The sequence below is a fragment of the Myxocyprinus asiaticus genome, chromosome 20 (genome assembly GCF_019703515.2).
Source record: "Myxocyprinus asiaticus isolate MX2 ecotype Aquarium Trade chromosome 20, UBuf_Myxa_2, whole genome shotgun sequence".
NCBI classification, from domain to species: domain Eukaryota; kingdom Metazoa; phylum Chordata; class Actinopteri; order Cypriniformes; family Catostomidae; genus Myxocyprinus; species Myxocyprinus asiaticus.
In genome coordinates this window covers 6567572-6594048 of record NC_059363.1, presented here as the reverse complement: position 1 = coordinate 6594048, position 26477 = coordinate 6567572, and the positions used below count along the sequence as shown (strand labels likewise).

At 41.3% G+C, this 26477-nt stretch overlaps 1 protein-coding gene across 2 annotated transcripts in view; it reads right to left on the bottom strand.

Moving 5' to 3' along the window:
• kif26ba (kinesin family member 26Ba) overlaps positions 1-26477 on the bottom strand; it is a 148768-nt gene that overhangs the window by 62470 nt on the left and 59821 nt on the right. For both annotated transcript variants that reach the window (XM_051647032.1, XM_051647033.1), the window contains exon 4: positions 13024-13193. In XM_051647032.1, coding sequence (XP_051502992.1) covers positions 13024-13193 — 170 coding nt within the window. The remainder of the gene's footprint in view (positions 1-13023; positions 13194-26477) is intronic.

Below are 26477 nucleotides of genomic sequence, written 5' to 3'. Positions count from 1 at the left end.
TATCCTGACCCGATCAGGTGTTGCTGTCCCAGGTGAGCTGGCACAGAAACAGGTCTCTCTTGTGCAGATGGCCGGTTGACATGTCAGCAATTCCTGTACATGCTCTTCAATCTCTCTCTCTCTCTCTCTCTCTCTATCTATCTATCTATCTATCTATCTATCTATCTATCTATCCATCTATCTATCTACACTTGCAAATATTTTAATATAACTGTGACAGAAATCCAGTTAGACAGCAATGACAGAGAGTAATAAGTGTTGCCTGTTTAAATTTCCCCTCAGAACAGCCTTAGATTTATATTCAGCACACTTTCTTTCACTGTTCATTTTTAATCCTTTGTTTCCTTTCTATTATCTCCTGAAGCCAACCAGTCTTGATCAGAACCAGATTTTCAATTTTCTTGTTCTGTAGTTGGATCTTTCCACTGTTTTTCAGATGGTGTGTGTGCATGTACTGTATGTGTATACAAATGTGAACGGGTGAAGTTGGAGTGTTGGGTATTTACCGTAGCGATGAGATAATGCGAGCAGCTATGCATAACCGCTGCAAATGTCTGTGTCATTAACTCTCCTGCACCTCTACCTTTGGGGAGCTAAAGTGCCACCCCCTTAACCTACACCTCCCAACGTCCCACCTCTTCACCATTTTATTTTACCATGGCCATTAAAATGAGCAGGGTCGCCTTAAAAAACTTCACATCAGCACTGAATCCTCTATCGCAGAACCAACCCCCTTCCTCTGGAGCCTTCTCTCCCCCCTCATGCTCAAACGATCGATTGAGCTTCCCAACAACCAGGACTGTAGGGCGTCAGGCAAGTGAGAGGTTTCATTAGTAAGACTTGAGCCAGATTTATGGGATGACTGTCTTTGCAGACATTTGGTCTGCAGAGCAGTGGTTGGCATGTATATTCAGTATATTTTATATATATACTGTATGTGTGTGTGTGAATGTTTTACACTGACGCTTTATTCTAAATTAGCCTGTCCTCGTTATTTTCACCCTGTGCAACATTACTGATGTATTCTGTTATTTGATATTATCAGTTGTGTTTGCTAAGGCAAGCATCACTATTGCTATCACTCATACATAGAGCCCTAAGTATTATATTTTGCTGTGCAAGTCCTGCACCATTTGTTATATGGTCATGAATGATACCACAAATCTTGTGACATATTGAGGACTGGTGATCGGACTGCGAAGCAGATGAGAAAACAGGCGAAAAATTGGATGCACTTAAATTGAAGGATGGTCCTAAGCCATACAGTATCTAGAGACCAGAATATCATAGAGACTTGTTGTCACGGTCCTGTCACTCTGTCAGTCTGGGTTTTTGTGTGACAGAACCGTGACATCATGGTCCCATGTCTGTCTTGTGTTTCGTTGTCTGTCTTTGTGTGAGGGCACAGTTTTGGTTTTTATTTCCCTGCCGTGCGCTCTTCGGTTGGTCTCGTGTCTCATGTCCGGAGAATGTTGTCTGGATCCTGACTTCCCTGTCTGGTTCGGTTTTGGTGTCAGGATCCGGAAACTCATGTTCCATCTCTTGTCTTGTATTGGCGTGAGTGCATTGCGCTTATGTCACTTGGCGGGATGCACTCACATCAATAATTGGTGTCTGTATCTCATGACTGTGGGCGCGTTGCACTCGCTTTGCACTGCGCGCCCGGGTCACGAGTTGTCTTCACGTTGTGCTGAGGTTCGGTCACTTCGGTCTGAGGTGTCAGGTTTGTGTGTGGCCGATCTCTCGCACAGGTGTCCTGTCTCGTTTTGTCGCCTGTTGCATGCATCGCGTGCCGTTTGCCTCGTGATGAACGCTCAGGCTTTGTTTAGTGTGGGAATGCATGTAATCGCTTTGTTTGGCATTGCTACACATTCTCTCATCTTGTTTGTCAGTTGGCATGACCGTATATTGCCTTATTGTCTTGGCGATGTGTGCTCATGCCATTCGGGTGTTTGTTGTCTTGTGAGAGCATGTGGCTTTGTTTTGGTTCTGTTTTGTCTCGTGTCTCTGTCTCTTGTGTCATACCCCGCCTCCTTGTTTGCCCATTATTAGTTCATTTGTTACACCTGCCTGCCTGTTACCCCGTTTGACTTCTTTCCCTATTTTAGTCTCCTGGTGTGTGCTGTTCAGTACCAGTTCGTTTTGTTTGTTGGTCCCGTTTATGTCTGTCCTGTTATTTCTCCCATCCCTGTTCGGTCCAATCGGTCCTGTGTATAGTTACGTTCTGCTCAAGCCTGGATTAAATGATTCCCCAATGGAGTAGTTTATGTTTGTTTTTCCCTTTTTGTATTAATAAATTCCCCTTTGTGTTAACTCTGCGTTTGGGTCCTGAGCCATCTCTGCAATCTCTGACACTTGTAGACTCGTATGACTTAAAACATTAAATAAACACCTAGCAACCACCCAGAACACCCTACCAACCACATAGCAGCACAATGAAAACCACAAAGACCACCATGGCAACCATTCACAATACTCTAGCATCGTGGCAGTGAGTTTTAGAAAATTCTAAAATTTTGTTATTGGCTGAAATCACACAGAACTAAACCAAACTACCATGTTTGTGTTTGATCTCAAAGTCATTGTTATTTGAAGCTTGCGACTGGCATTTGTACAACAGACAAGTGAATACAATACGAGTTTGTGACAAATTATTTCTTTTCAAAACTGGGATTATATTCCTTGAAGAAGACAAGAAGTCTTGAGTTGCAAGCGATAGATTTTACCCCTTCCATATGTCTCACTCTCTGTCTTGCTCTCTCTACTTAAAATCTGCTTTAACTCATGATCCCATGCATTTAGCTGTGAGAGGATGTGGGTGATCCATTGAAGGGTGTCACAAAGCAGTGACAAGTGGACATCACAACTAGTAATGACACCGGCATAAATTATGAATACATGGAAGCGCCAGAGGCACATCATGATCTGTGATCCGTGCACCAGGGCTGCAACCCCTATAGACATTGATGTCCAACACAATATTCATGTTGCATTGATTCTGCCATGGAGGATAATTAGAGCATCGTCCCATGGTTTGTTAATAAGATTTGACTCCCCAGGCCAGCAGACAAGTCAGGACCTTTACAGTGAGTTAGAATCTACCAAGCTATGGCCAAATGACATGCTTAGCCACAGAGGTTAATGATATAACAGTGCCAGAGTCAACCATTGATAAGGGCCACAATAATTTCGATGATAATCACGGTAATTACTATCAGCATTATCACTCAGAGGCATGAAATAGACCTCTAGAGATCAGATGAAGCCTGAATTGAAGATAAGAGTCTCAAGATCATCTTCCAATTTGCTGAGCTAATTAAATGTAAATTTTGTGCAAGTATGCTAACAACTCCCACAATTCCATAACACCAGGAAGTCATCGTGGTCATAGAAGTCTTTAATTTCTTTTTAACTTGACAAAACTCCTAAAAACTAAGCACTCCTGTACAAGACACTGAAAAAAGTACAAGGCACGGCACAACAAAGTTATCCATTTAGCACGTTTACATAGGAAAACAATTGAAAAATGCCGCAGATTAAAGCAAAAACACATTTGGTGTGAATGGCCCCAAAGTCGCTCTGTATAAAACACATAAATTCACTCAATAAATTCACTAAATGCAAAGAAATTCATCAAGCCGATGTGACAGAAGAAGTGCTAGCAGCAGCAGCTAGCAGCATTAGCAACAGTAACAAAGGGGGCGGGCTTAGCCAAGAATCAGTTCCATACCCCATCCACAATATCATACTCAAAAGTATATAAAAACTGATAAATTTCTAACAGTTCATTGTTTCAATGAGTATATTGCTCTCTAAAATGACAAAATGACAGAAAAACTCATATAACTCAAAAAAGATTTCAGATATACACTATATATATATATATATATATATATATATATATATATATATATATATATATATATACAGCCAAGTGGAGAAATTTAATGTAATGTAACTCTAGTCATCTACTGGACGTGGCTTGAGTTTTACTACAATGGAGTTTTGCGACACCTGCTTTCCGGCACTCTCTCCTGTTGAAGACATGAGAGCAGACGTTGTAGAGGAGAGCTTCTGGTTTTGTTCATCGGTTGATAATTCTTTGGGTAAACATGAAATTCTACACAATGTTGTTAAATTGCATTAAAATGTGTTCACAAGAGTCATATGTTAAAATTGAGTGTTTGTTATGGATTATTTTTTGAAGGATGCATATGGATTGCATGTGTGGAGTTTGAACACGTTGCTGTACATGCAAGAACTGGGTATGTAAATTAAGAATTAATCATATCTTATTTAATGATTTACAGCCCAGAGTGTTTTCCAATTAAGTTTTCAAATTTTATTGTTTTAAACTGTTGTACATGTCCTTAAAGCCTGGTTAGAAATGCATAACATACTGTGAGTTTTTAAGCATGTGTTAAATGCATAAGATGCTTTGAGGGGTTTGAGCAAGTATTTAAATGCATAAAATGCTGTGAATGATATAAGCATGTATTAAGGTGATGTATGCTGAAGCATATGGGTAGGCTAATGCCCTGTTTTCTTTAGACATTAGCTTCTACCATATTTTGTTTTACCTTATTTCAGTTTTTGTATTTTCTTTCTATCTTTTATATATATATATATATATATATATATATATATATATATATATATATATATATATATATATATATATATATATATATATATATATATATATATATATACACTGTATATACTGTATATATGGCCCCATCAACCACTGTTTTTCTCTTTTCTCAAAAAGCTGTCAGAATAACCCCCCACCCCCCCCCATATATATATATTAGAATAGGTTTTGTGTGTGTGTTGTTGTTTTGTAGGAATATGGTACACATTGCAAAAGAGGAAGAGAATGTGTGTCACGCTGTCTGAAAATAAGGCATGTAAATTACAGATGTACAGTTCAGTTTGACAGCACTGCCACATCTTTAACTGAACTCTTCCGAATGGTCAGGTCATGACACCTGTCCCATTAACCACAGCACTCTCTCACAGCATGCTACGATGTCTGTAAATTGTCAGGTGCGAGCGCGGAGCGAGGACAGGGGAAAGAGCACAGGGGGTGTGACACGGTCCTGTTTCAAACAAAGAGAAAAATGTATGCCAGGTGTACATACACACTTTGGCAGGATAGTCTTTACCTTTCAAACAACAGGCCAAGACACATATATACACCAAAAATGGGCTGCCCTTCATGTAAACCCTCACCGTTCTCTCAAATTTACAGCCGTTCTCTCGGTTTTTACTGCCGAAGGATGGCTGACATTTTCTGTTACATGAGGGCATGAAGATTATAAATCACATGGCACATTCTCTCTTGCTCTTCTCCATGCTTTGAAAGAGGCAAACATGCAGCAGACACATATGGGAAAATGCAGAATCAATAGAAACACAAGCAGCGTGGGAGTTTGATAGGAATTTCATTAAATATGTTATGTAGCTCTTAGTGTTGGGCGATTTTCTCCATAGTCAGATCGTCCTATCAGCCAGTGAGATCGCCAATACACGATATTATCACACGGGGGGCGGGCAATAGTTTACTTATTTGCTCATTTATTTGCTCATTTATTTACTTATTTATCTACTTATTTATTTACTTGTTTATTTACTCATTATTGAATTATTTACTTTTATTATCACGGGAAATGACGCGCGGAAAATGAGAATCGTTGTCCATCATTTTGCGAGCAAAGATGGAGCTGGTGATAAAGAAAAATGTCAAGTTGCCTATTTGGCAATATTTCAGTTTTAAACCAGATGCAAAAGTCGAGCCCGTGGATATCACATATTATATTTCGGAGGATTGGAAACTGGAGGCAAAATGTCTCGAAACAACATTCATCGCGGAAAACCACACTGCAGAGATACTGGCTGAGGGGCTGACAGAGGTCACGCACGATCGGGATATAGAAGAGAGTAAAATTTCATGCCTCACTATTGACAACGGGGCCAATATTGTTGCGGCCATACGAGGGCTCAAACGGCCATGGCTAAACTGCTTTGGCCATAACTTGAATGTGGCAGTTAATTATTCACTACAGAAGGAGAAAGCAAAAACTGATTGAGCTTTTGGCATCTGTCGCTACATTAACGGCGCATTCTCTCACAGCTGGCAGAGATGACGAGGGCTCTACTAGGCGCAGGAACAGCTGAATCTACCTCAACATATGCTGATAACGGTATATCAACTATCTTAATTTATTGGCTTAATATTTCTCTTGAGGCCCATACATTAATGTTAGTGGGTGGAAAAATGAGAAGAATCAATGTCAGTCATAGACTAGTTTACATAGACTGTGCAATAGCACAGCCCACAACTGCAAAGCACTACAAAGGGTGGTGCGAACTGCCAGACACATCATCGGAGGTGAGCTTCCCTCCCTCCAGGACATATATACCAGGCGGTGTGTGAAAAAAGCTCGGAGGATCATCAGAGACTCCAGCCACCCGAGCCATGGGCTGTTCTCACTGCTACCATCAGGCAGGCGGTATCGCAGCATCAGGACCCGCACCAGCCGACTCCATGATAGCTTCTTCCCCCAAGAAATCAGACTTTTGAACTCTTGATCTCCCACGATCAAAATACATCAGCACTGCACTTTATTACTCTTACTCTTATATCTCACACCGGACTGTCATAAATTATATTATAATTATATTATATTCTCTCTTAACGACTTACTATCAACCGACAGCCTGAATGTCATACAGTACAATACTCTACATTATATATATATACTACTATATATACTTTTATTTCTATTTTTATTGAATAATGTGTATCTGTATTGTGTGTATTGTATACTGTACAGTGTATGTTATTATTTGTATATTGTGTTGTGTGTAATTATGTGTATATTAGACTTTAAATTGTGCTGTGTTAATTTGATGTTATTGTAAATTGGTATATGTCTCATCACTGTCACGACTGCTATGTTGATCGGAACTGCACCCAAGAATTTCACACACCATTGCACTTGTGTATATGGCTGTGTGACAATAAAAGTGATTTTATTTTTATTTGATTTTGACTAGAAATAGCCCATCCTTAATAGTACGCTAATTAAATAATGACAATATTACTATGGCTCAAACAACGACTGTATAAGAATAATGTGTCTCTTTTATAACAAGCACTCTTGACATAATTTGTGAATATAGGTCTATCACCTTGTAATTCAATTTTGATGTGGGATGTAGTTTTGTAGTCTGTTTTTAAAACATTTTCAATGAGGAGTAGTCCTCATTTTTATAATCCTCACACGCGCATGTCGGTGTCGCAAGTGTTGGTTATATGCAGTGATGTGAAACTATGGCAGGGCAAATTAATTGTAATATTAATTTTATATGAATAATAGCCTAATAATAATAATAATAATAATAATAAATGTAATACATTAATGGGAAAATGAGCCAAATTTCGTCTTCATATCGTCAAAGGCATCAGCTTTTGGAGATATTTCTGACTATCGTCGATCCCTGATATCATCGTCTATCGGCACAACCCTAGTAGCTCTGAGCTGCAGTTGCAGTGTATAATTGTGCTTCAGGACCCAAATTTGACTGTGAACCTCAAGTGGAGACCCAACACAGTACTAAAAATGTTTATCAAAATAAAAATGTGAACAAAAATGTCCCAAAAGACCCTATGAAATCACTTGACAAGCACAGTTTCTTTGCTGTGTAAGCATAATTTAGGCTATTTAGTTATAATAACTATAAATGATTATCAGGGCTATCAATCGATGACATTTTTTTAAAATTAATTACATGACAGGCCAATTATTTAATCACAATTAATTGAATACATCATTATTTGCTGAGAAAGGCCCAAAATAAAGATAATTCATATAAATGATGCATAATAATTCAAATATTTATAATATGATATGTAGGGCCTATTATAAATATATATATTGTTATAACTCAATATATTGTTTTTTAATTCTCATATAATTTTATTATTATTATTATTATCCCCTTTTCTCCCAATTTGGAATGCCTAATTCCCACTACTCAGTAGGTCCACGTGGTGGCGTGGTTGCTCACCTCAATCCAGGTGGCGGAGGACTAGTCTCAGTTGCCTCCACTTCTGAGACAGTCAATCTGAACATCTTATCACGTGGCTCGCTGTGCATGACACCACGGAGACTCACAGCATGTGGAGACTCATGCTACTCTCCACGATCCACGCACAAATTACCACGTGCCCCATTGAGAGCGAGAACCACTAATCACAACCACGAGGAGGTTACCCCATGTGACTCTACCCTCCCTAGCAACCGGGCCAATTTGGTTGCTTAGGAGACCTGGCTGGAGTCACTCAGCACACCCTGGATTCGAATTCACAACTCCAGGGGTGGTAGTCAGCGTCGATGCTCGCTGAGCTACCCAGGCCCCCTAATTCTCATATCATTGAACAAGCCTACTGTTCAGACACAGAGAAACAACAATAGTTAAAGTGCTCACAGACAGCACAGATTCACTAGCTTTTAACAAGCATGTCAATTCGCAGTGGGCCAACTTTACCTGGGTTATTTTTTAGGGCATTTTATAGAAGATAAAAACACTGTAATCTTTATTGTCGCGTGCGTTCCCGGAAAAAATACTGATATGCTCGTTTTGGACGTGATTAAAATCAATGCGAAGCTCTGGTAATCATTATATTGCCCCATATAAAACGAATCTAGTCCATATAGTGGTTTATGACATCACATATTATACATCACATAAATGTATATTAGGAAGGGGACGCAAATTGTTTTTTTTTGCTATTTGATTACCTAGACCTGTGCTATTATCATCTTTCCCTGCCAGGTTTTTGGCTTCAAGCACATGAGTAAACTTTTCTTATAGGCTGACAGACAGCAGCAGAGGTGGGAGGGGGTGATAATCAAGGGGAAAAATTTAGCACAGCAGAAAAAAACCCCAGCTGATACTGAGACTGCGGGAATGAACAATTCTCTCAATATTAGTCGCAAGTTTTTCAATACAGAAAAAGCACGAAGCACATCAATGATACTTTTCATAAAATATTAGGCTAAAGACTGAATATCGGGAAAAAGGCATCCTGACTGTCACTCCATCAGGATGCGGGACACGACTCGTGAAATCAGGACAGTCCCGATTTTATAATATTTTTCAGCATTTTTAGGATGCATTTTTCGCCCACTTGTTGCGCTTTCTCAGTGAGCGAATTGCTCAGGATGCACCTGAGCTCAATTTTGAGTGTCATGGCAAAGGCTGTGAATACTTATGTACATGTGATTTTTATTTTTTTTAATTTATTTTTTTTTTATAAATTTGCAAAGATTTCAAACAAACTTCTTTCACATTGTCATTATGGGGTATTGTTTGTAGAATTTTGAGGAAAATAATGAATTTAATCAATTTTGGAATAAGGTTGTAACATAACAAAATGTGGAAAAAGTGAAGCGCTGTGAATACTTTCCGGATGCAGTGTATGCATAATTACGTAAACTTTTTAACACATACTTTTTTTATATATAATAAATCGCACTAAATTAACGTTAAATTGACAGCCCTAATGATTATATGTTTAGTAACATTTTATTATTTGCATTCAACATTGTTTTTCCTTGCTGACCATTTTTGAGTTGGGACCCACCAGATTTAGTGCATTCACATGGTCTGGTTAATACGAGGTTAGTAAATCACACTGGAAGCCTCTTAACCTCTATGTGATCTAAACGCTATAGAAATATTTACAGTGTTTGAGCGATAGAACTACAGTAAGATCCCCTCATATGGATTAAGAGCATACCGAAGCAATAACAATTCATTTTACAGATGAGGCTAAATGTCATTCATCATAATTGTTTATCCCAAATGTAGAATTAAGGGCCAGAAATAGCAGTGAGGCCAAATGACTTCCTTCTACAGTAAATGTTTTGGGCCTCTTGACACTGTTCGATAACTGTGACTGAAACAGAAGTAAAACAGAACATTGGAAGAATGAACATTGGAGAGACTGGTGTTTTTTTCCAGTATAATAAGTTCTTATGAATACTAACTATAAATGCAATGTCGTATGATATGTGAGACAACACTCAGCTATTTAGCAGAATTACAATTATTCTTCCCAATATTCTTGCCAATCAACTGACTTTATCGAGATAACAAAAGTGATTTAAACTATCTCTCAGGAGACAGTAGGAATTATTCACTTTTCACCATTTTTGACACGAATGAAAATGAGGTTGTGAGAGATAGAGTACTATCTCTTCAATGTCACATACAGCACAAACCATATAAAGCTCCTAAATCTCATCTGATTGTTCTTGGAGAGATATTTTTTCAGTGTTTTGACAGCAGAAAGATCCAAAAACACTTTAAATTACAGTATAGCCCTTTGAAGAGACTTTAAGTCTATCCCAAACAGTCTCGTTGCCATTTCCATCAAAAATCAAAGATGCTGTGAATAGGGTGTATGCAGAGACAACTATAAGTACGTAATTCGTAGGCTGATTTCCACGAAAGATGTAAACACTCTCTGAGTCTCTGTGGCACTACTAAAACTGCTCTGTTTGTATTGAGCGGCTCGTCCAGCCCGACACAACAACAATGACTCAACCAGTGGCGTGAGTTTGGGGCGGGACTATCTGTTTGTTTGATCAACAGCAGATCGTGTAGGGTTCAAGTTTGGTGAACTTTAAAATGCAAATTTACAGCGATGACCAATAGGAAGCTGCTTGTTTTGGCAGTGACCTCTCTGTGGGCAATAATTCGTATATAGCTAGACAGAATTTCAGCGTGTGACCGTGCCTTTAAACAGCTTTCCTTTATCAAGGTATATCAACAAATGTAGATTTTTTTTTACCCATTACCCAAATTTGCTTGCATCTTACTGGCTTATCCAATGCGTGCAAGCATTGTGTGCATGCATGTTCATGTTCTGATGTCAAAAGCAGCAAAAAACCTGATGATTTCAAATTTTCTTGCTTTGTCGGATCTTTATATTTTTCGAATAAGCAAAGTGGTGTTCATGTAAATGCACTCAATGACATGTTTTCCATTTTTGCAGTGAACTAGTGTGCATGCACATTCACGATTAAAGATGCAAAGACCAGGCAATGTCTTTACTGATAAGGCAGCTTTCTTTCCTATGGTTGCCATGTTGAGCATTCTCAATTCATTTTATAAGTCGCCAGGCTCCTCCTTATACTGTCTCTGGAGGCACATACAGGTATTAAGCAGGGGGAAGGGCAGATAAAACTATGATGCCAACAACAGCTTGCAGCCTGTGATACAAATAAACTCATGAAATCCAGCTGCAGAGGAAGACCTGATTTACGAGAGTCTCTCACGAACACGAGAGGTTTGGAGTTTTCACATGAGCCATTCCTCTCCTGCTATCTTCCTCTGCCTCTTCACTCCTCTCCTCCTTGACTCTAGCTCCGATAACACCCTATGATCTATGGCCTAGCCCCCTCCCACGCCCACCCAGGCGACACAGACCAGAACACAAATCTTTTGATGGCAGGGAGGACGTCTTTCCCATAGAATGACATAATGTCCTTTTCAAAAGACCATACATACAATCATAACAGCGGCACCTGGATGTCAATGCTAGATCCACGGGGTCATGTAACATACTGTACATGATTCTTTATTAGAAGACAGTCCTGGGAAAAACAGTATGATGTACAGTCCAACCGGTGATCACAGCATCTCATATGACACCATTAAAGTGACAGCACCTGCCAGAACCTCTGCATTTGTACTATAGGAGTTTGCATGTGTGGGAAATGTCTTGTTGACAGCAGACAGCTGTGATGAGGAGTGTGAGTGAAGGAGTGAACAAAGAGGACAGTCTCGCTGCTTGACCCCAAGTCTCTCTACACCACTTTACATGACCATCAGTGACAGAGTTTGTATGCTGGCTGCAGATGGGAGACTTTTTCAAAGATAGCCACCATAAGGAAAGAAGAGAGCTGATTAGATGCAGATATTCAGACTAGTGGGCGATATTCTACAAAAGGGCAGTTTGCTCAAGGTAAACTGCCTGTGAAGTCAATAGCTCAGTTTGGAATGGCATACTACCATACTACCATCCTACCTTTACTATTTCTTCAAACAAGCATGCCCGAAACACTTGCACACATTGAATAAGCTGGTAAGAATGCCAGAAAAGGCGTTTACATGCAACACAAAATCAGGGTAATGAGCAAAAATCTACCTGTTTTAACTGGTTTACGCTTAAAGGAATATTGTGGGTTCTATACAAGCTAAGCTCAATCGTTAGCATTTGTGGCATAATATTGATTACCACAAAAATCAATTTTGACTTGCACCTTCTTTTCTTTAAAAAAAAGCTAAAAATCTGGGTTACAGTGAGGCACTTACAACTGAAGTGAATGGGGGCCAATTTTTGAACGTTAAATTCTAAATTTTTCAAAAAATAGCCCCAACATGATTAACATGATTTAGTGTGATAAAGTCACTTACTAACCTTTTCTGTGTAAAGTTAGACCCAATTTTACAACTTCATTGCCATTGCCAAATAATACATTAGTTTTAACAGAAGAATTGTTGTAAGTGCTTTTATAAAATTATAAGCTTTACATTTCTGCATTTAAACCCTCCAAAAATGGGCCCCATTCACTTCCATTGTAAGTCCCTTGATTTTTGCTTTTTTTAGAGAAAATAAGGAAGAAGTCCAAATTAATTTTTGAAGTAATTAACATTATGCCACAAATGCTGTCGATTGAGCTTAACTTGTATTGAATCCGGTATATAACTTTAAATTATTGGGTAAATTACCTTATGCTGAGAAAGGAAAACCATTGAACCATCCATTTCCTTATTTGTGACTAATTATTTTACTAGATTGCTAAACGGTTTTGTTTTACACCTTAGTCCACAATCGGACTGCACATGCAAAATCACCATATATTTTAACGAAATAACTGAAAGCGCCCTGCTGAAATAACCATGCAACAGTGAGGTCATCTGACATCATACACAAAACCTTACCTGGCAAAGAAGGATGCCGCGGCAGAGGTGCCACTGGAGGGCGCTGTGGGGACTGGGGCAGGAGGAGGAGCAACAGGGCTGCTGTATGCAGACGGGCGGTCGGCATTGTAGCAGTTGAGCGCAGCCTCGTTTAAACCCTCTCTGTTGCCCTCTGACACCATCTGTGAGATCTGCACGCAAATAAACACAAGCATTAAAGACAACATGCAAATTACGGACAACACAAACAGGGTTTGAAATTTAAACCCTTCAATCCACCAAATGCAGGTACAAATCAATACTGATAAACTCACTAGCCAACACGGTAGGTTCTGATTCATAGGTTCATAGGCCATCTCTATAAGACAGACATTGGTGATTGAAACCTTTCAAAACAAATTCTGGGGAAGTTCATTTTGGACTAATCTGCGCAGATTTAGTGCAAACACTCAACTTGTGAGCCTTGTAAATATCAACCAATTCGTGCAACATTTGTGTGATAATGTTAAGTGATAGACCCTTCAAATATAGTTATGTCGAGATACTATCCTTAAGCAACCAACCAAAAAAATTTGAACATTTCTATATGCATTTTTTGAGAACAACTGAAGGGAAGATAGGAGAAAAATTCAAAGTTATGAGAGGAGGATAAAAAAGGAAGGGCATGGAAAACTATTTTTTAACTATATGAAAAAAATTTTTAATTATATAAGTCTACTTCTACTCTAGCTTCTGTTCCATTCTAGCTTACTCTTAAAACTTGCAGTACTGCAAATATTATTGGCTCTTGTAACATCACTTCACAAGACATCACTTCACAAGAGTTCATGACATAAGAAACGATGTCAGATTTTTGAATGAATCGTTCTTTTAAGTTGGATCTTTTCAATGAATTGGCTCACAGTTCACATAAATTGTTCACAAGTCAGAATGATTCAGTTCTCGAATTTGACTCGTTGATTTAGTCGCAGCAGTTAACATTGTAAGATTTTGATAAGATTATCAGTGAAGAATAGTGACTTACATTTCAGCCAATTCCTCACACAAAGCTATGGAATGGTTTCAGAAGACTTATATATATATAACTCACGAGTCCTATGGACTCAATTTATGATGGTTTGTGAAGCTAGAAAGCTTCTGTTCCCATTCTTTTTTAATTTCATGGAAACAAAAGTGAAGTAGTTATCAAAAGTATTAAGACTGCGTTACTTAAAGTAATCTAACATAATATGTTACAAATTATATTTTACAGCATGTATTCTGTAATATCTAGCGGAATACATTTTAAAAGTAACCCTTGTAACGCTGGATAATAGTCTGTTCTCAATGATAAATTGTAAATGTAATAAGAAAAATATTTAAATCTATGCTGTGACTAATAATCCTGTTCATTTCTGATATTTTTGTTTTGGCTAATAAATGTTTTTAATGGGTGGTAACTTAAAAATGTTGCTGCCATATTTGCTGGTGAGTGAAAAAGTGAACTTCAAACACAACTAAACGGAAGCCAATGGCTCTATTAAAACATAAACAAACAAAATATAGTTTAGGTTATGTTCTGAATTTGGTAATTTATGGCCCCCATGGTTTCTATTTTCCAGGACATGCAGGGGAACGGGGTGAAAACATGTTCTACTGTATATGTCAAAACTTCTGTAGCATGTTAGTGGCAAGTAGACATCTCTGGCAAGCCTCCTGGGTCATGCAGTAGTGGTGAGTAAGTTTAGCACAGATTCTTCCAGCCGTTCAGATAAACAGCTCAGCTTAGATATGAGTCATGAGAAACAGCCCTGATAATTGCGCTGCAAAGGGCCCGTGGCACAGCTTGCTTTCTTAAACAAGCATCTAACCAGACCCACTCAAGGAGATTTGGACATAATCCGGACACCCTCCCCTGACCCAGCTCTGTAAATAGACAGCAAGGGCACCCCTGTTGCTGTGGGTGCGGGTCTTTCGTTCCGCCCCAAATAAGGACACACGTGAGTCCCTCTGGAAGATGAGCTCTGCTGTACAGTCATACAAGCAGCACTCTCTGTATTTACCAAGAATGCCTTAGAAGTGTAGACAAGTATCACCCAGATAAATTTGGAAGGACAGTAAGAAAATCCAGACCTGTGTATCTGAGTGTGTATTTGTGGGTGCACTGGTACAGTAATATGCTCACAAGAGCTGAAGAATGATTGTGTGTCTGAAATCTAGATGTGTCCATCTAGATTACTGTTTAAGTCAAAATGAAATAACATTTGCAATATTCGCAAATGTTACTTCTGTTATGTAACATTTCCAGTGCTGGGTAGATTACTTCTGAAATTACATGACAAAAATTGTAGTCAGTAACGTAATGTCTTGTCTTACATTTTTATGGTAATCTAATCTGATTGCTTTTGGGTTACTTTTAGATTACTTCTGACCTAATTCTTGTGTATTTGATGTCACATGCATTTAAGTAGGATAAGCTTGTGCCATTTTGAAATAATGTTAAATAATACTTAAATGCTTGTAAGAAAACTCATTTAATGGATCAAAACATTAGAATTGATATGATTGTGTGTGTGTGTGTGTGTGTGTGTGTGTTTTGTTTTATTTTTTTTTACTCTATAATTGTCTTATTCTGAGTGAAATTAAAAAGGCACTTAATGTTCTTACTCTTGCGATTTTGGCATTACAAACGGCATCCAGGTGTGTTAACATGTCAGACCAGTTATATTTGCAGTTATATAAATGTTAATTATCAGGCCATGATTATTAGTGATTCCATTTGAACTCATAAAAAGTATATTGACATTTCAATAAAAGGGTAATATTAACTAGGAGGCAATTTATGCACTACATTAAGGCCCATCCAATAAATATAAGGTCAATTAAACCAATAATAATAATTAAAAAAAATACTCATTCATCATTAGGGACTTTTTTGGAAATCTTCTTACTGCAAGTGATTGTGTTACATCAGGCAGCATTTTTATTTTCAGTCAGGACATGGAAAAATAAAATGTAACTGGAAACTATGTGCACTGATGTATATTGAAATAACCTGATATTTAAGTATTTAAACACTGACACCTTTTTTGTGCAAGTATGGTATGTGTCTATGTATGTGTGTCTAATGTTTGCCCATGCGTTCACAATGTAAACCCAAGTTTATCTTGTTTTTCTCACCAAATTAAAGACACATTGCCACATTGCATCTGCACACAGGCCAAACAAGGCCATCACTGACTAGACTAAGTCACTCACAGCCAAAGGCTCCTAGAGTCTTCACATGTGTTATTTCTGTCATATTACAGGTATGGTGGCAAAACTCACAGCCATCTTAAAATACACTCTGATAGCGCATGACTGACAGGTATATTTAGCAGTGTGTGAACGTATTACAGTTCCATGGTGCTGCATTGGTCTGGGCAGACATCCATGTGACCAAGCGCTGGATTTACAGTGGGTGTATTTGTACTTGACAACTGCAGAAGCTGCTGGAGTAAAACGTATGGAATGAGATAGAATGTGATCAGAGGAATGACCACAAACCATTAATAAACGCGATTATGAGCAGCTAATAATAAAGACTTATATAACAATGACTTTAAACTATATTATTAACAGCAAACAGAAGAATGGGTCATCCTATGTGGATTTGTACAGAAGACAATATGAGAAAGATTTTTTTAAAGTGTTTATCCCTTGTTAATTATTAAATTAGCCCATTTACACTGCTAAACCAAGATAAATCCATTCAACACACACACACACACACACACACACACACACATACACAAGCATCTGACCTGATTTTTAAGAGAGTAATCGCTCATCTTGTGCTAGACCCATTAGGACAGGTAAACTAAAACATACAATAAATAAAATAAAACAAAAAACAATGTTACCTGTCTGTCACTCACTCAACGTTGTGTCGATGTCGAGGGACGAGCATACCAGTACAAGGTCCTCCCCTTCGGTCTGTCCCTGTGCCCTCGCATCTTTACCAAGGTCGCAGAGGCTGCCCTGACCCCGCTAAGGGAGAAGGGCATACGCATTCTCAATTATCTCAACGACTGGCTAATCCTAGCTCACTCGTGAGATCTATTGTGTGCACACAGGGATCTTGTGCTTCAGCACCTCGACCGACTTGGGCTTCTGGTCAACTGGGAGAAGAGCAAGCTGTCCCATGTGCAGAGCATCCCTTTTCTCGGTATGGAGTTGGACTCGGTCGCTCTCAGGGCACGTCTTATGACCGAACGTGCCCAGTCAGTGCTGACCTGCCTGAAGACCTTCAGGCAGAAGGTAGCGGCACCAGTGAAACAATTTCAGAGGCTCCTGGGGCATATGGCATCCTCAGCGGCGGTTCTCCCCCTCGGGTTGATGCATATGAGACCGCTTCAACACTGACTACAGATTCGAGTCCCGAGGTGGGCATGGTGCCACGGCACCCAGTGTGTAACCATCACGCCACAGTGCCGTCAGACTTTCAGCCCATGGTCAGACCTGGCTTGGCGGGAGATTGCTTAACAGCAAATTAAGAAAGGCACCGCCGGTAGCCTACTTGGGTAAGTGCCCTCTCCCCCCTTAACAGGACTAGGGAGACGCCTTACCTAACTTGCAGGAAGGTCACGACATGGTTGAGCACTCGCTGCTAGGCACGCAGCAGCTTACCCATGTCCACTCTTCCATGCCTCGTTACACGGTTCAGCGCCTGCGGCGTTTCCTATAGGAACCCCTAGTGTCACTACATTGACACAACGTCGAGTGAGTGGCAGACAGGGAACGTCTTGTTTACTGATGTAACCTCTGTTCCCTGATGGAGGGAACGAGACATTGTGTCCCTCCTGCCGCGGCGCTTAACCGGCCGCTGACATGGCCGGGCTCTCTATCGGATCCTCAGCATAAATCTGAATGAGTGATGCACGCCATCTCCTTTTATACCCATATGTCCGGGGCAGAGAGTGGCACGCAAATTCCACTCGCCAATTTTCATTGGCCTTTTCTATTTTAAGCAAAGGTGATTGGGGCTCTCAAGATCGAACCTCTAGTGTCACTACATCGACACAACGTCTCGTTCCCTCCACCAGGGAACAGAGTTTACATCAGTAACCAAGACGTTTTCCTTGCTCTTTTGATGTTAAAGAGTTAACATATATGCTATGCAGAAATATTCTAATGTTCACAACTCAGAGCTCCCTCCCCAGTCCACCCAGACCATTTATTGAAACTAAGCTGCAAAAAAGGGTGTACTGATGTCACAACAATGAGCTCATTAAAATATGACCGCCCACATTTAAACATCCATGCCTGTTTAATATTTAGCAATTTGTCCACCCGGATGAACAACAATAGCTGCTTTTCCACCATCTAGCCAAACGGTTCTTATTGCGAAACTGCGCCATTCCGTGCTGATCGAGGCTAGTTGGCATATTTATGGTTCTTTTTCAACTGTGGTGCTTGAATGTAAGTAACAAAAATGTCAGTTAATGATGGCATGAGAGGTAAACATTGGAGTGGGTGCACTATGGAGGATGATCGCATATTCCCAGTTTTGAGGACTGCTTTTCCCCCTGGTTTTTACTCTGCTAAGGCAAAGGAAAGACATTGCCCATGTCACAAAAAGGAAAGCAAAGAGAAAAAGGCAAGAGGTTTACCATCATTACTGAGGGGTTGTGCATGCCACCGGACACAAACACACAAAAAGGTAAAAGTTCCCAGACTTGATAAAAAGGACATTTATTCACAAAATATTATATGAAAAATATTATGAAATATGAGTTTTAATGAGCTAGCTAGCATAAACCCCCTCCCTGATGAAAAAGGCATGTGGAAAAATAATATGCTATTCTTTTTAAACCATTATCATAAAATCATGAGGATACACCAAATATACAAAAATCACCATAGCTAACTTTGCCAGCAACCTAGAATCAATTGAGTTACCTTGGCATTGACAAATTGACAATCGTAAGTTGCCAAACGTACTTGAGCCATTCAACCAGCACAGTTAAACACGATTAAGCTAACCGTGCCAAGAAATCCAGACCAAGAACCGTCTGTTATCATGCCATGCTGAACCACGCTCAAGTGGAAATGCTACTGGAACCGTTCTTCACCGTGCTCAGAACCATTCGGCCCGATGGTGGAAATGCACTTAATGTGAACTGCATTGGTAAGGTTAGCCAAGGTTACATATTTAGAAGTCTTAGATTTACAAATGAGACAAAATTCTACAGGGTTCCCACCCTTTTTGACCCCTGAATTTCTATGACTTTTCCATGACCTTTCCAGGCTACCTTTCCAGGATACAGATTTTTGAAAATTGTTTTGGTTTAGACTGATTTGTCAATTAATCATTTAGTACGTTCTTTGTAAATTGTTTCAACTAATACAATGAAAAGATTTGTTTCAATAGAATGATTTGATCACTAATTAGACATCACTACGGCTAGCAAGCAAGTTTTACTCTTCACAAGAGCAATATCTAGCTCAATACACATACAATAATATGTATCCACTGTAGAAATGTCCATGAATTTTCCAGGCCAATAGAACAATATTTTAAAATTCTCATGACCATGTTTTTCATGACCATGGATTCTAAGGTAGACAATGGTCACCTAAAAACGGCAATGTGGCCCCTTTTAAATTTGCCAATTTCAATTAATTTTCAATGAATGGTTGTTTTCCATAAAGCTAAACGGCAGTTCTATCCTCACGGTGACACTGTACAGCCCCAGTCCTACTCACAGCCAGTCAGATCATTTGGGAAATCATGGCTGATTTGCCATCTGTTGTGCAGGAATGAGAAGAAGGAGCATTAAATACCACCAGTGCCAACAGCACAGATTGCACCTCTCTGCCAATCCTCCCATCCAGCCATCCACTGCTATAATCTCTTCTTTTATTCTCCTCCTCCATAACTTACTTAATCTTTCTTCTCCGTTCTCTGCTCTTAGTACTGTATTCATAAAAATTGTATGTATATGTAATCCATCCATCTCTTTATCCTTTTTGTTCACTTTCTATCTAAAAAGTTGTGTTAGAAAGACCTGATTGCTGTTTACCTGTCTGCCCTTGACTTTGTCCTTCATTCTCATACTGCTGGTCCAAATTGCCTTGTAAAAACAAGATTAAAGTCTTAGCATTACTGTGTTATCAGCCAGATAAAGGTTATTCAAAGATCAAGAGATATCAGACATTATGACATCTGTCATCGGTCCAGGATCTCTAGATACAAGTAATGGGCAAAAAGACTCTTTTCTTATATATATACACTGGGGGCCAAAAGTTTGGAATAATGTACAGATCTTGCTGTTTCGGAAGGAAATTGGTACTTTAATTCACCAAAGTGGCATTCAATTGATCACAAAGTATGGTCAGAACATTCCTGAGGTAAAAAACTACGCCATCACTATTTGAAAAAAACAAAAACATTTTTGATCAAATCTAGACAGGCCCCATTTCCAGCAGCCATCACTCCAACACCTTATCCTTGAGTAATCATGCTAAATTGCAAATTTGGTACTAGAAAATTACTTGCCATTATATCAAACACAGTTGAAAGCTATTTGGTTAGTTAAATGAAGCTTAATATTGTCTTTGTGTTTGTTTTTGAGTTGCCACACTATGCTATAGACTGGCATGTTTTAAGGTCAATATAAGGTCAAAAATGGCAAAAAAGCTTTCTCTAGAAACTCGTTAGTCAATCTTTGTTTTGAGGAATGAAGGCTATACAATGCTTGAAATTGATTTCATACAAAGGTGTACACTACAGTCTTCAAAGACAAATGACAACTGGCTCTAACAAGGACAGAAAGAGGTATGGAAGTCCCAGATGTAAACAAGTGGATAAGTACATCAGAGTCTCTAGTTTGAGAAATAGATGCCTCACATGTCCTCAGCTGACAGCTTCATTGAATTCTACCCACTCAACACCAGTTTCATGTACAACAATATAGAGAAGACTCGGGTGTGCAGGTCTTATGAGAAGAAGTGCAAAGAAAAAGCCACTTTTGAAACAGAAAAACAAAAAGAATTGGTTAGAGTGAATAAAAGTACCAATTTATTCCATAAGAGCAAAACCTGTACATTGTTCCAAACTTCTGGCCCCCAGTGTGTGTGTATATATATAAGATATACAGTATATTACTCTAATGATATAGTTTGACTATATATTTTTCATTCCGTATTAATAAACTTGCAAAATTAGAAATGTCATGGTTACTTTCGTAACCTCCGTTCCCTGATGGAGGGAACAAGACATTGTGTCGATGTAGTGACACTAGGGGTCACTCTTGGGAGCCCCAAATACCTTTTGCTTTTTTGAAAAAAGGCCAATGGGAATTGGCGAGTGGAATTTGCATGGAAAAATGAAAAAGTTTACGAAAGTAACCATGACGTTCCCTATCTGTCACTCACTCGACGTTGTGTCGATGTAGTGACACTAGGGGTCCCTATACAAAACACCACAACTATCTGAACTGTGTTACGTGAACTGGTGGTGCGAGATGGGCAGACCGCTGTGTGCCTTGTAGCCAGCACACCAGGCCGTCACGTAACCTCCCCCAACGCTCTTATAAGCGTCGAATGGTCCTTCAGGAACATGTCGACTGCCCAACAATAGGGACAGGCTAGCCCAGCCGAGGCCTCTTTTCCTCTTTTTTCTCCCCAAAAAGAGTGGAATTTGTTAACCGACTGGGAGCCAAAAGTGTCTACGTCAGGGGATGTCCCTCCCAAGTGGAAGACACCGTGGAGACCACACCCTGCCCAAAAAGGGGGGGGGGGGTATTTTGAGTGGAATACGTCACATGGTCTTACCGAGTCTTGTTGTAAGTACACTATATTGCCAAAAGTATTCGCTCACCCATCCAAATAATTGAATTCAGGTGTTCCAATCACTTCCATGGCTACAGGTGTATAAAATGAAGCACCTAGGCATGCAGACTGCTTCTACAAACATTTGTGAAAGAATGGGCCGCTCTCAGGAGCTCAGTGAATTCCAGCGTGGTACTGTGATAGGATGCCACCTGTGCAACAAGTCCAGTCGTGAAATTTCCTCGCTACTAAATATTCCACAGTCAACTGTCAGTGGTATTATAACAAAGTGGAAGCGATTGGGAAAGACAGCAACTCAGCCACGAAGTGGTAGGCCACCTAAAATGACAGAGCGGGGTCAGCGGATGCTGAGGCGCATAATGCGCAGAGGTTGCCAACTTTCTGCAGAGTCAAATGCTACAGACCTCCAAAGTTCATGTGGCCTTCAGATTAGCTCAAAAACAGTGTGTAGAGAGCTTCATGGAATGGGTTTCCATGGCCGAGCAGCTGCATCCAAGCCATACATCACCAAGTGCAATGCAAAGCGTCGGATGCAGTGGTGTAAAGCATGCCGCCACTGGACTCTAGAGCAGTGGAGATGCGTTCTCTGGAGTGACGAATCACGCTTCTCCATCTGGCAATCTGACGGACGAGTCTGGGTTTGGCGATTGCCAGGAGAACGGTACTTGTCTGACTGCATTGTGCCAACTGTGAAGTTTGGTGGAGGGGGATTATGGTGTGGGGTTGTTTTTCAGGAGCTGGGCTTGGCCCCTTAGTTCCAGTGAAAGGAAATCTGAATGCTTCAGCATACCAAGAGATTTTGGACAATTCCATGCTCCCAACTTTGTGGGAACAGTTTGGGGATGGCCCCTTCCTGTTCCAACATGACTGCACACCAGTGCACAAAGCAAGGTCCATAAAGACATGGATGAGCGAGTTTGGTGTGGAAGAACTTGACTGGCCTGCACAGAGACCTGACCTCAACCCGACAGAGCACCTTTGGGATGAATTAGAGCGAAGACTGCGAGCCAGGCCTTCTCGTCCAACATCAGTGTCTGACCTCACAAATGCGCTTCTGGAAGAATGGTCAAAAATTCCCATAAACACACTCCTAAACCTTGTGGAAAGCCTTCTTAGAAGAGTTGAAGCTGTTATAGCTGCAAAGGGTGGGCCGACGTCATATTAAACCCTATGGATTAAGAATGGGATGTCACTTAAGTTCATATGCGTCTAAAGGCAGATGAGCGAATACTTTTGGCAATATAGTGTATGTCATGTGGAGAGGTCCCATGGTAGGTCCTACCCGAAGGGGGAGGAGTTTCTACAAGGCATGGCAACCGGGGGCAGAGGGGCCTCTGCCCAAGGAAGATGCAGTTTACTGACAGGGAAACAATTTTGAGGAAGATATCACATGGGGTCGCCTTCAGGGAACCAGCACATGTGGAGCACCTACCTCAGTACAGGGCCTCATTAGCGTACGTACTGGGCCGGCAGTGAGTTTCTCTGCAAGCTCAACTGCCAGAGGGCTAAGGAGGAAAGTCATCCAGGGATCACAGTCTGTGAACACAGCTGGGAGTCAAGAGAGCACGTCTTCAACCCGGAGATTGTAGAACCTTACAAAGGTGTTGGGTGCTGCCCAGCCCGCTGCTCTGCAGATGTCTGCCAAAGAGGCACCAATGGCCAGGGCCCAGGAGGCTGCCACACTCCTGGTAGAGTGGGCTCGGGGGTGGCACGTCATGAGCCTGATATGCCATCGCGATGGTGTCAATGACCCAGTGGGTGATCCTCTGTTTGGAGACAGCGCTTCCTTTCCACTGTCCACCAAAGCAGACAAAGAGCTGCTCGGAGCTTCTAAAGCTCTGCATGCGATCCAAATAGATGCGTAAAGCTCGCACCGGACACAGCAACACCAAGGCTGTGTCTGCCTCCTCCTGGGGCAGCGCTTGCAGGTTCACCACCTGATCCCTAAAAGGGGTCGTGGGAACCTTGGGCACATAGCCCGGTCGGGGTCTCAGGATCATGTGAGAGTAACCCGGACTGAACTCCAGGCAGGATTCGCTGACAGAGAACCCTTCAGATCCCCTACCCTCTTGATGGAAGTGAGCGCAGTCAGGAGGGCAGTCTTCAAAGAGAGTGCCTTAAGCTCAGCTGATTCCAAGGGCTCAAAGGGAGCTAGGGGACGAGGCATGGTCTGGAGGGATTCAACCTCCTAGTGCCTCTCAGGAACCTGATGATCAAGTCGTGCTTCCCCAAGTACTTACCATCTACTGCATCATGATGAGCCAAAAAAGTGGCTACATACACCTTCAAGGAGGAGGGGGACAGCCGCCCCTCTCAGGAGTCAAGACTGCCTTGACGGTTGATGTACACTACCAATACATGCTTGCCCTGCAGGGCATGCAGTACTGCCAACAACTCTAGGCAGCTGATGTGCCAACGCAGACAATGGCCAGTCCAGGAGCCGGCGGCTGTGTGCCCATTGCATACGGCACCCCAGTTTGTCTTGGAGGCGTCTGTTGTAACCACAATGCGCCTGGAGACCTGCTCTAGGGGAACCCCTGCCCGTAGAAATGAAAGGTCGGTACAAGGACTGAAGAGGCGGCAACAGATCGGCATGATGGCAATGCGATGTGTCCCGCGGCGCCATGCCCATTTTGGGACTCGAGTCTGAAGCCAGTGCTGGTATGGCCACTGCTGAGGATGCCATATGCCCCAGGAGCCTCTGAAAAGCCTCTCATCCCCGTAGTCCACCAGAACCAATCCCATGTGGGCGTGTTTGTGCCACAGCTGGGTGCACGGGGCGGGGGGTCCGCCGCTGGAGCGCCATACTTGCTAAAATGGGACGGTGGACGGTGGTTGTGATGACGACCGTGCGCACTGGACATGTGACCCAGGAGACGAGAAAACCATTCTTTTGTCAAGCCTTTGGGTGCCGCAGCCTCCTGGGCATGAGGCAACAAAAGATTTTCCTCCCGGCCCTCCACTGGGGGATGGAGTGGTCTTTCGACCAGCTCCAGAGAAGCGGGTCTCCTCGCCCCTTGGTCGCCCGTCTCGGGGGCACTTCGAAGCCTTCCTCGGGTTCTTAGTGGCCGGCCACGAGACGGGTGGCATCTGCTTCCTGTAGAGGGCTCCACGCCAGAGCCGGGACACGGGGGCGGGCTGCGGCAGAGCCGGTGTTGTTGCTGCAGGAGGACGCCCTTGGCGACAAGCAGACAGGGTGCGGGGTCTTAAGCCGCGCCGGGGCAGGATATGTTGTAAGGCCTCCGTCTACCACTTCACCACCAAGAACTGCTGGGCAAAGTCCTTGACGGTGTTGCCAAACAGGCCAACCTGGGAAATGGGGGCGTCAAGGAACTGTGCCTTGTCCGCCTCTCCCATCTCGACCAGGTTGAGCCAAAGGTGGCGCTACTGGACCACCAGGGTGGACATTGCCTGCTCGAGAAACCGTGCCATGACCTTCGTCGCCCGGAGAGTTAAAATCTGTAAGGTCCTGCTACATTCCAGTCCTGAAAGTTATCTGTATCATAGCAGTGTAACAAATGTTTAATTCTGAATATTGTGCCACAACCGTGGCATGTGCATTATTATTGATATGACTGCATCTACAGCCATGACTTTTGCAGAATTAATAGTGATGCAATTTTCCAATGTTAAAATACTCATATCCCAGCTTAATATGCAAAGAAAACTATAAGAAGGCAATTCGCAGAATCATTTCCTGAAAAAGTGTAAACACTGTGGCAGTGTGGTACTCTCAAACATTGTTTGTTTAAGCATCCCGACCAGTCCGAAACAGCAACTTTTGTGTCAACCAACGGTGTGAGTTTGGGGCAGGGCTATCTATTTGGCCGTCCAACGGTGAATGTGAAGTGTTCAGGAAACAGTCATTATTTTTTGCAGTTCTATTTGGTGACACTATTGGTGCAGAAATTACACCTTTAAGTTCAACCTATTAGTATCTAATATAGTGCTAATCAACTTGGATGATGACCATCTGATAAGTCTGCGAAGATAAACCTAATATGTTATAAAATTGCAAATACTTAGGAGAGGAATATTAATGTTGGGGAAAAATATAATTCTAATGATTTATTCAAACATATTAGAATGCCATGATCGCAATTATGGCAACTTCATCGCAGATGACGGATTGCCATGTACATCCCTGTGTGTGTGTGTGTGTGTGTGTGTGAAATCAATATCCAGTGCTTGTAATTTTGCAGATGCCTTATTTTGTGTGTTTCTAAAGCAAGCTAGGTTCCCCCATCTTACATGAGACCAGGACCAAGTCCAGGTGTGATGGATGAGGAAGGTAGAGACCATTTCTGGGAGTGGAAATTTCAAATATCAAATACCCAAGAGAAGAAAGGAGAAATGTAAAAAACGTTTTCCTTCCAACCCGTTCCCCAGTGGCCCCCTGCACACCCGCAAGGCAAGACTTCCTCATTCATCATAATTAAAGCAGGACACACTGCACTGCCTGGGTACTCCCTTCCTATTCCTCCCTGGATATGTTAATTACTGTTCCCCCTCCATCCCTTGCTTTTTCTCTTTTTTATCTGTCACAGTTCTGTCCCTTCAGATAGAAAGCATGTGGTTATGTTGAAAAAGGGGACAAAGTGCTGAAGGGGAACAGTTCATCGGAGACAAGCTTCAGAAAGAAATAAAATCATAGGATGTTC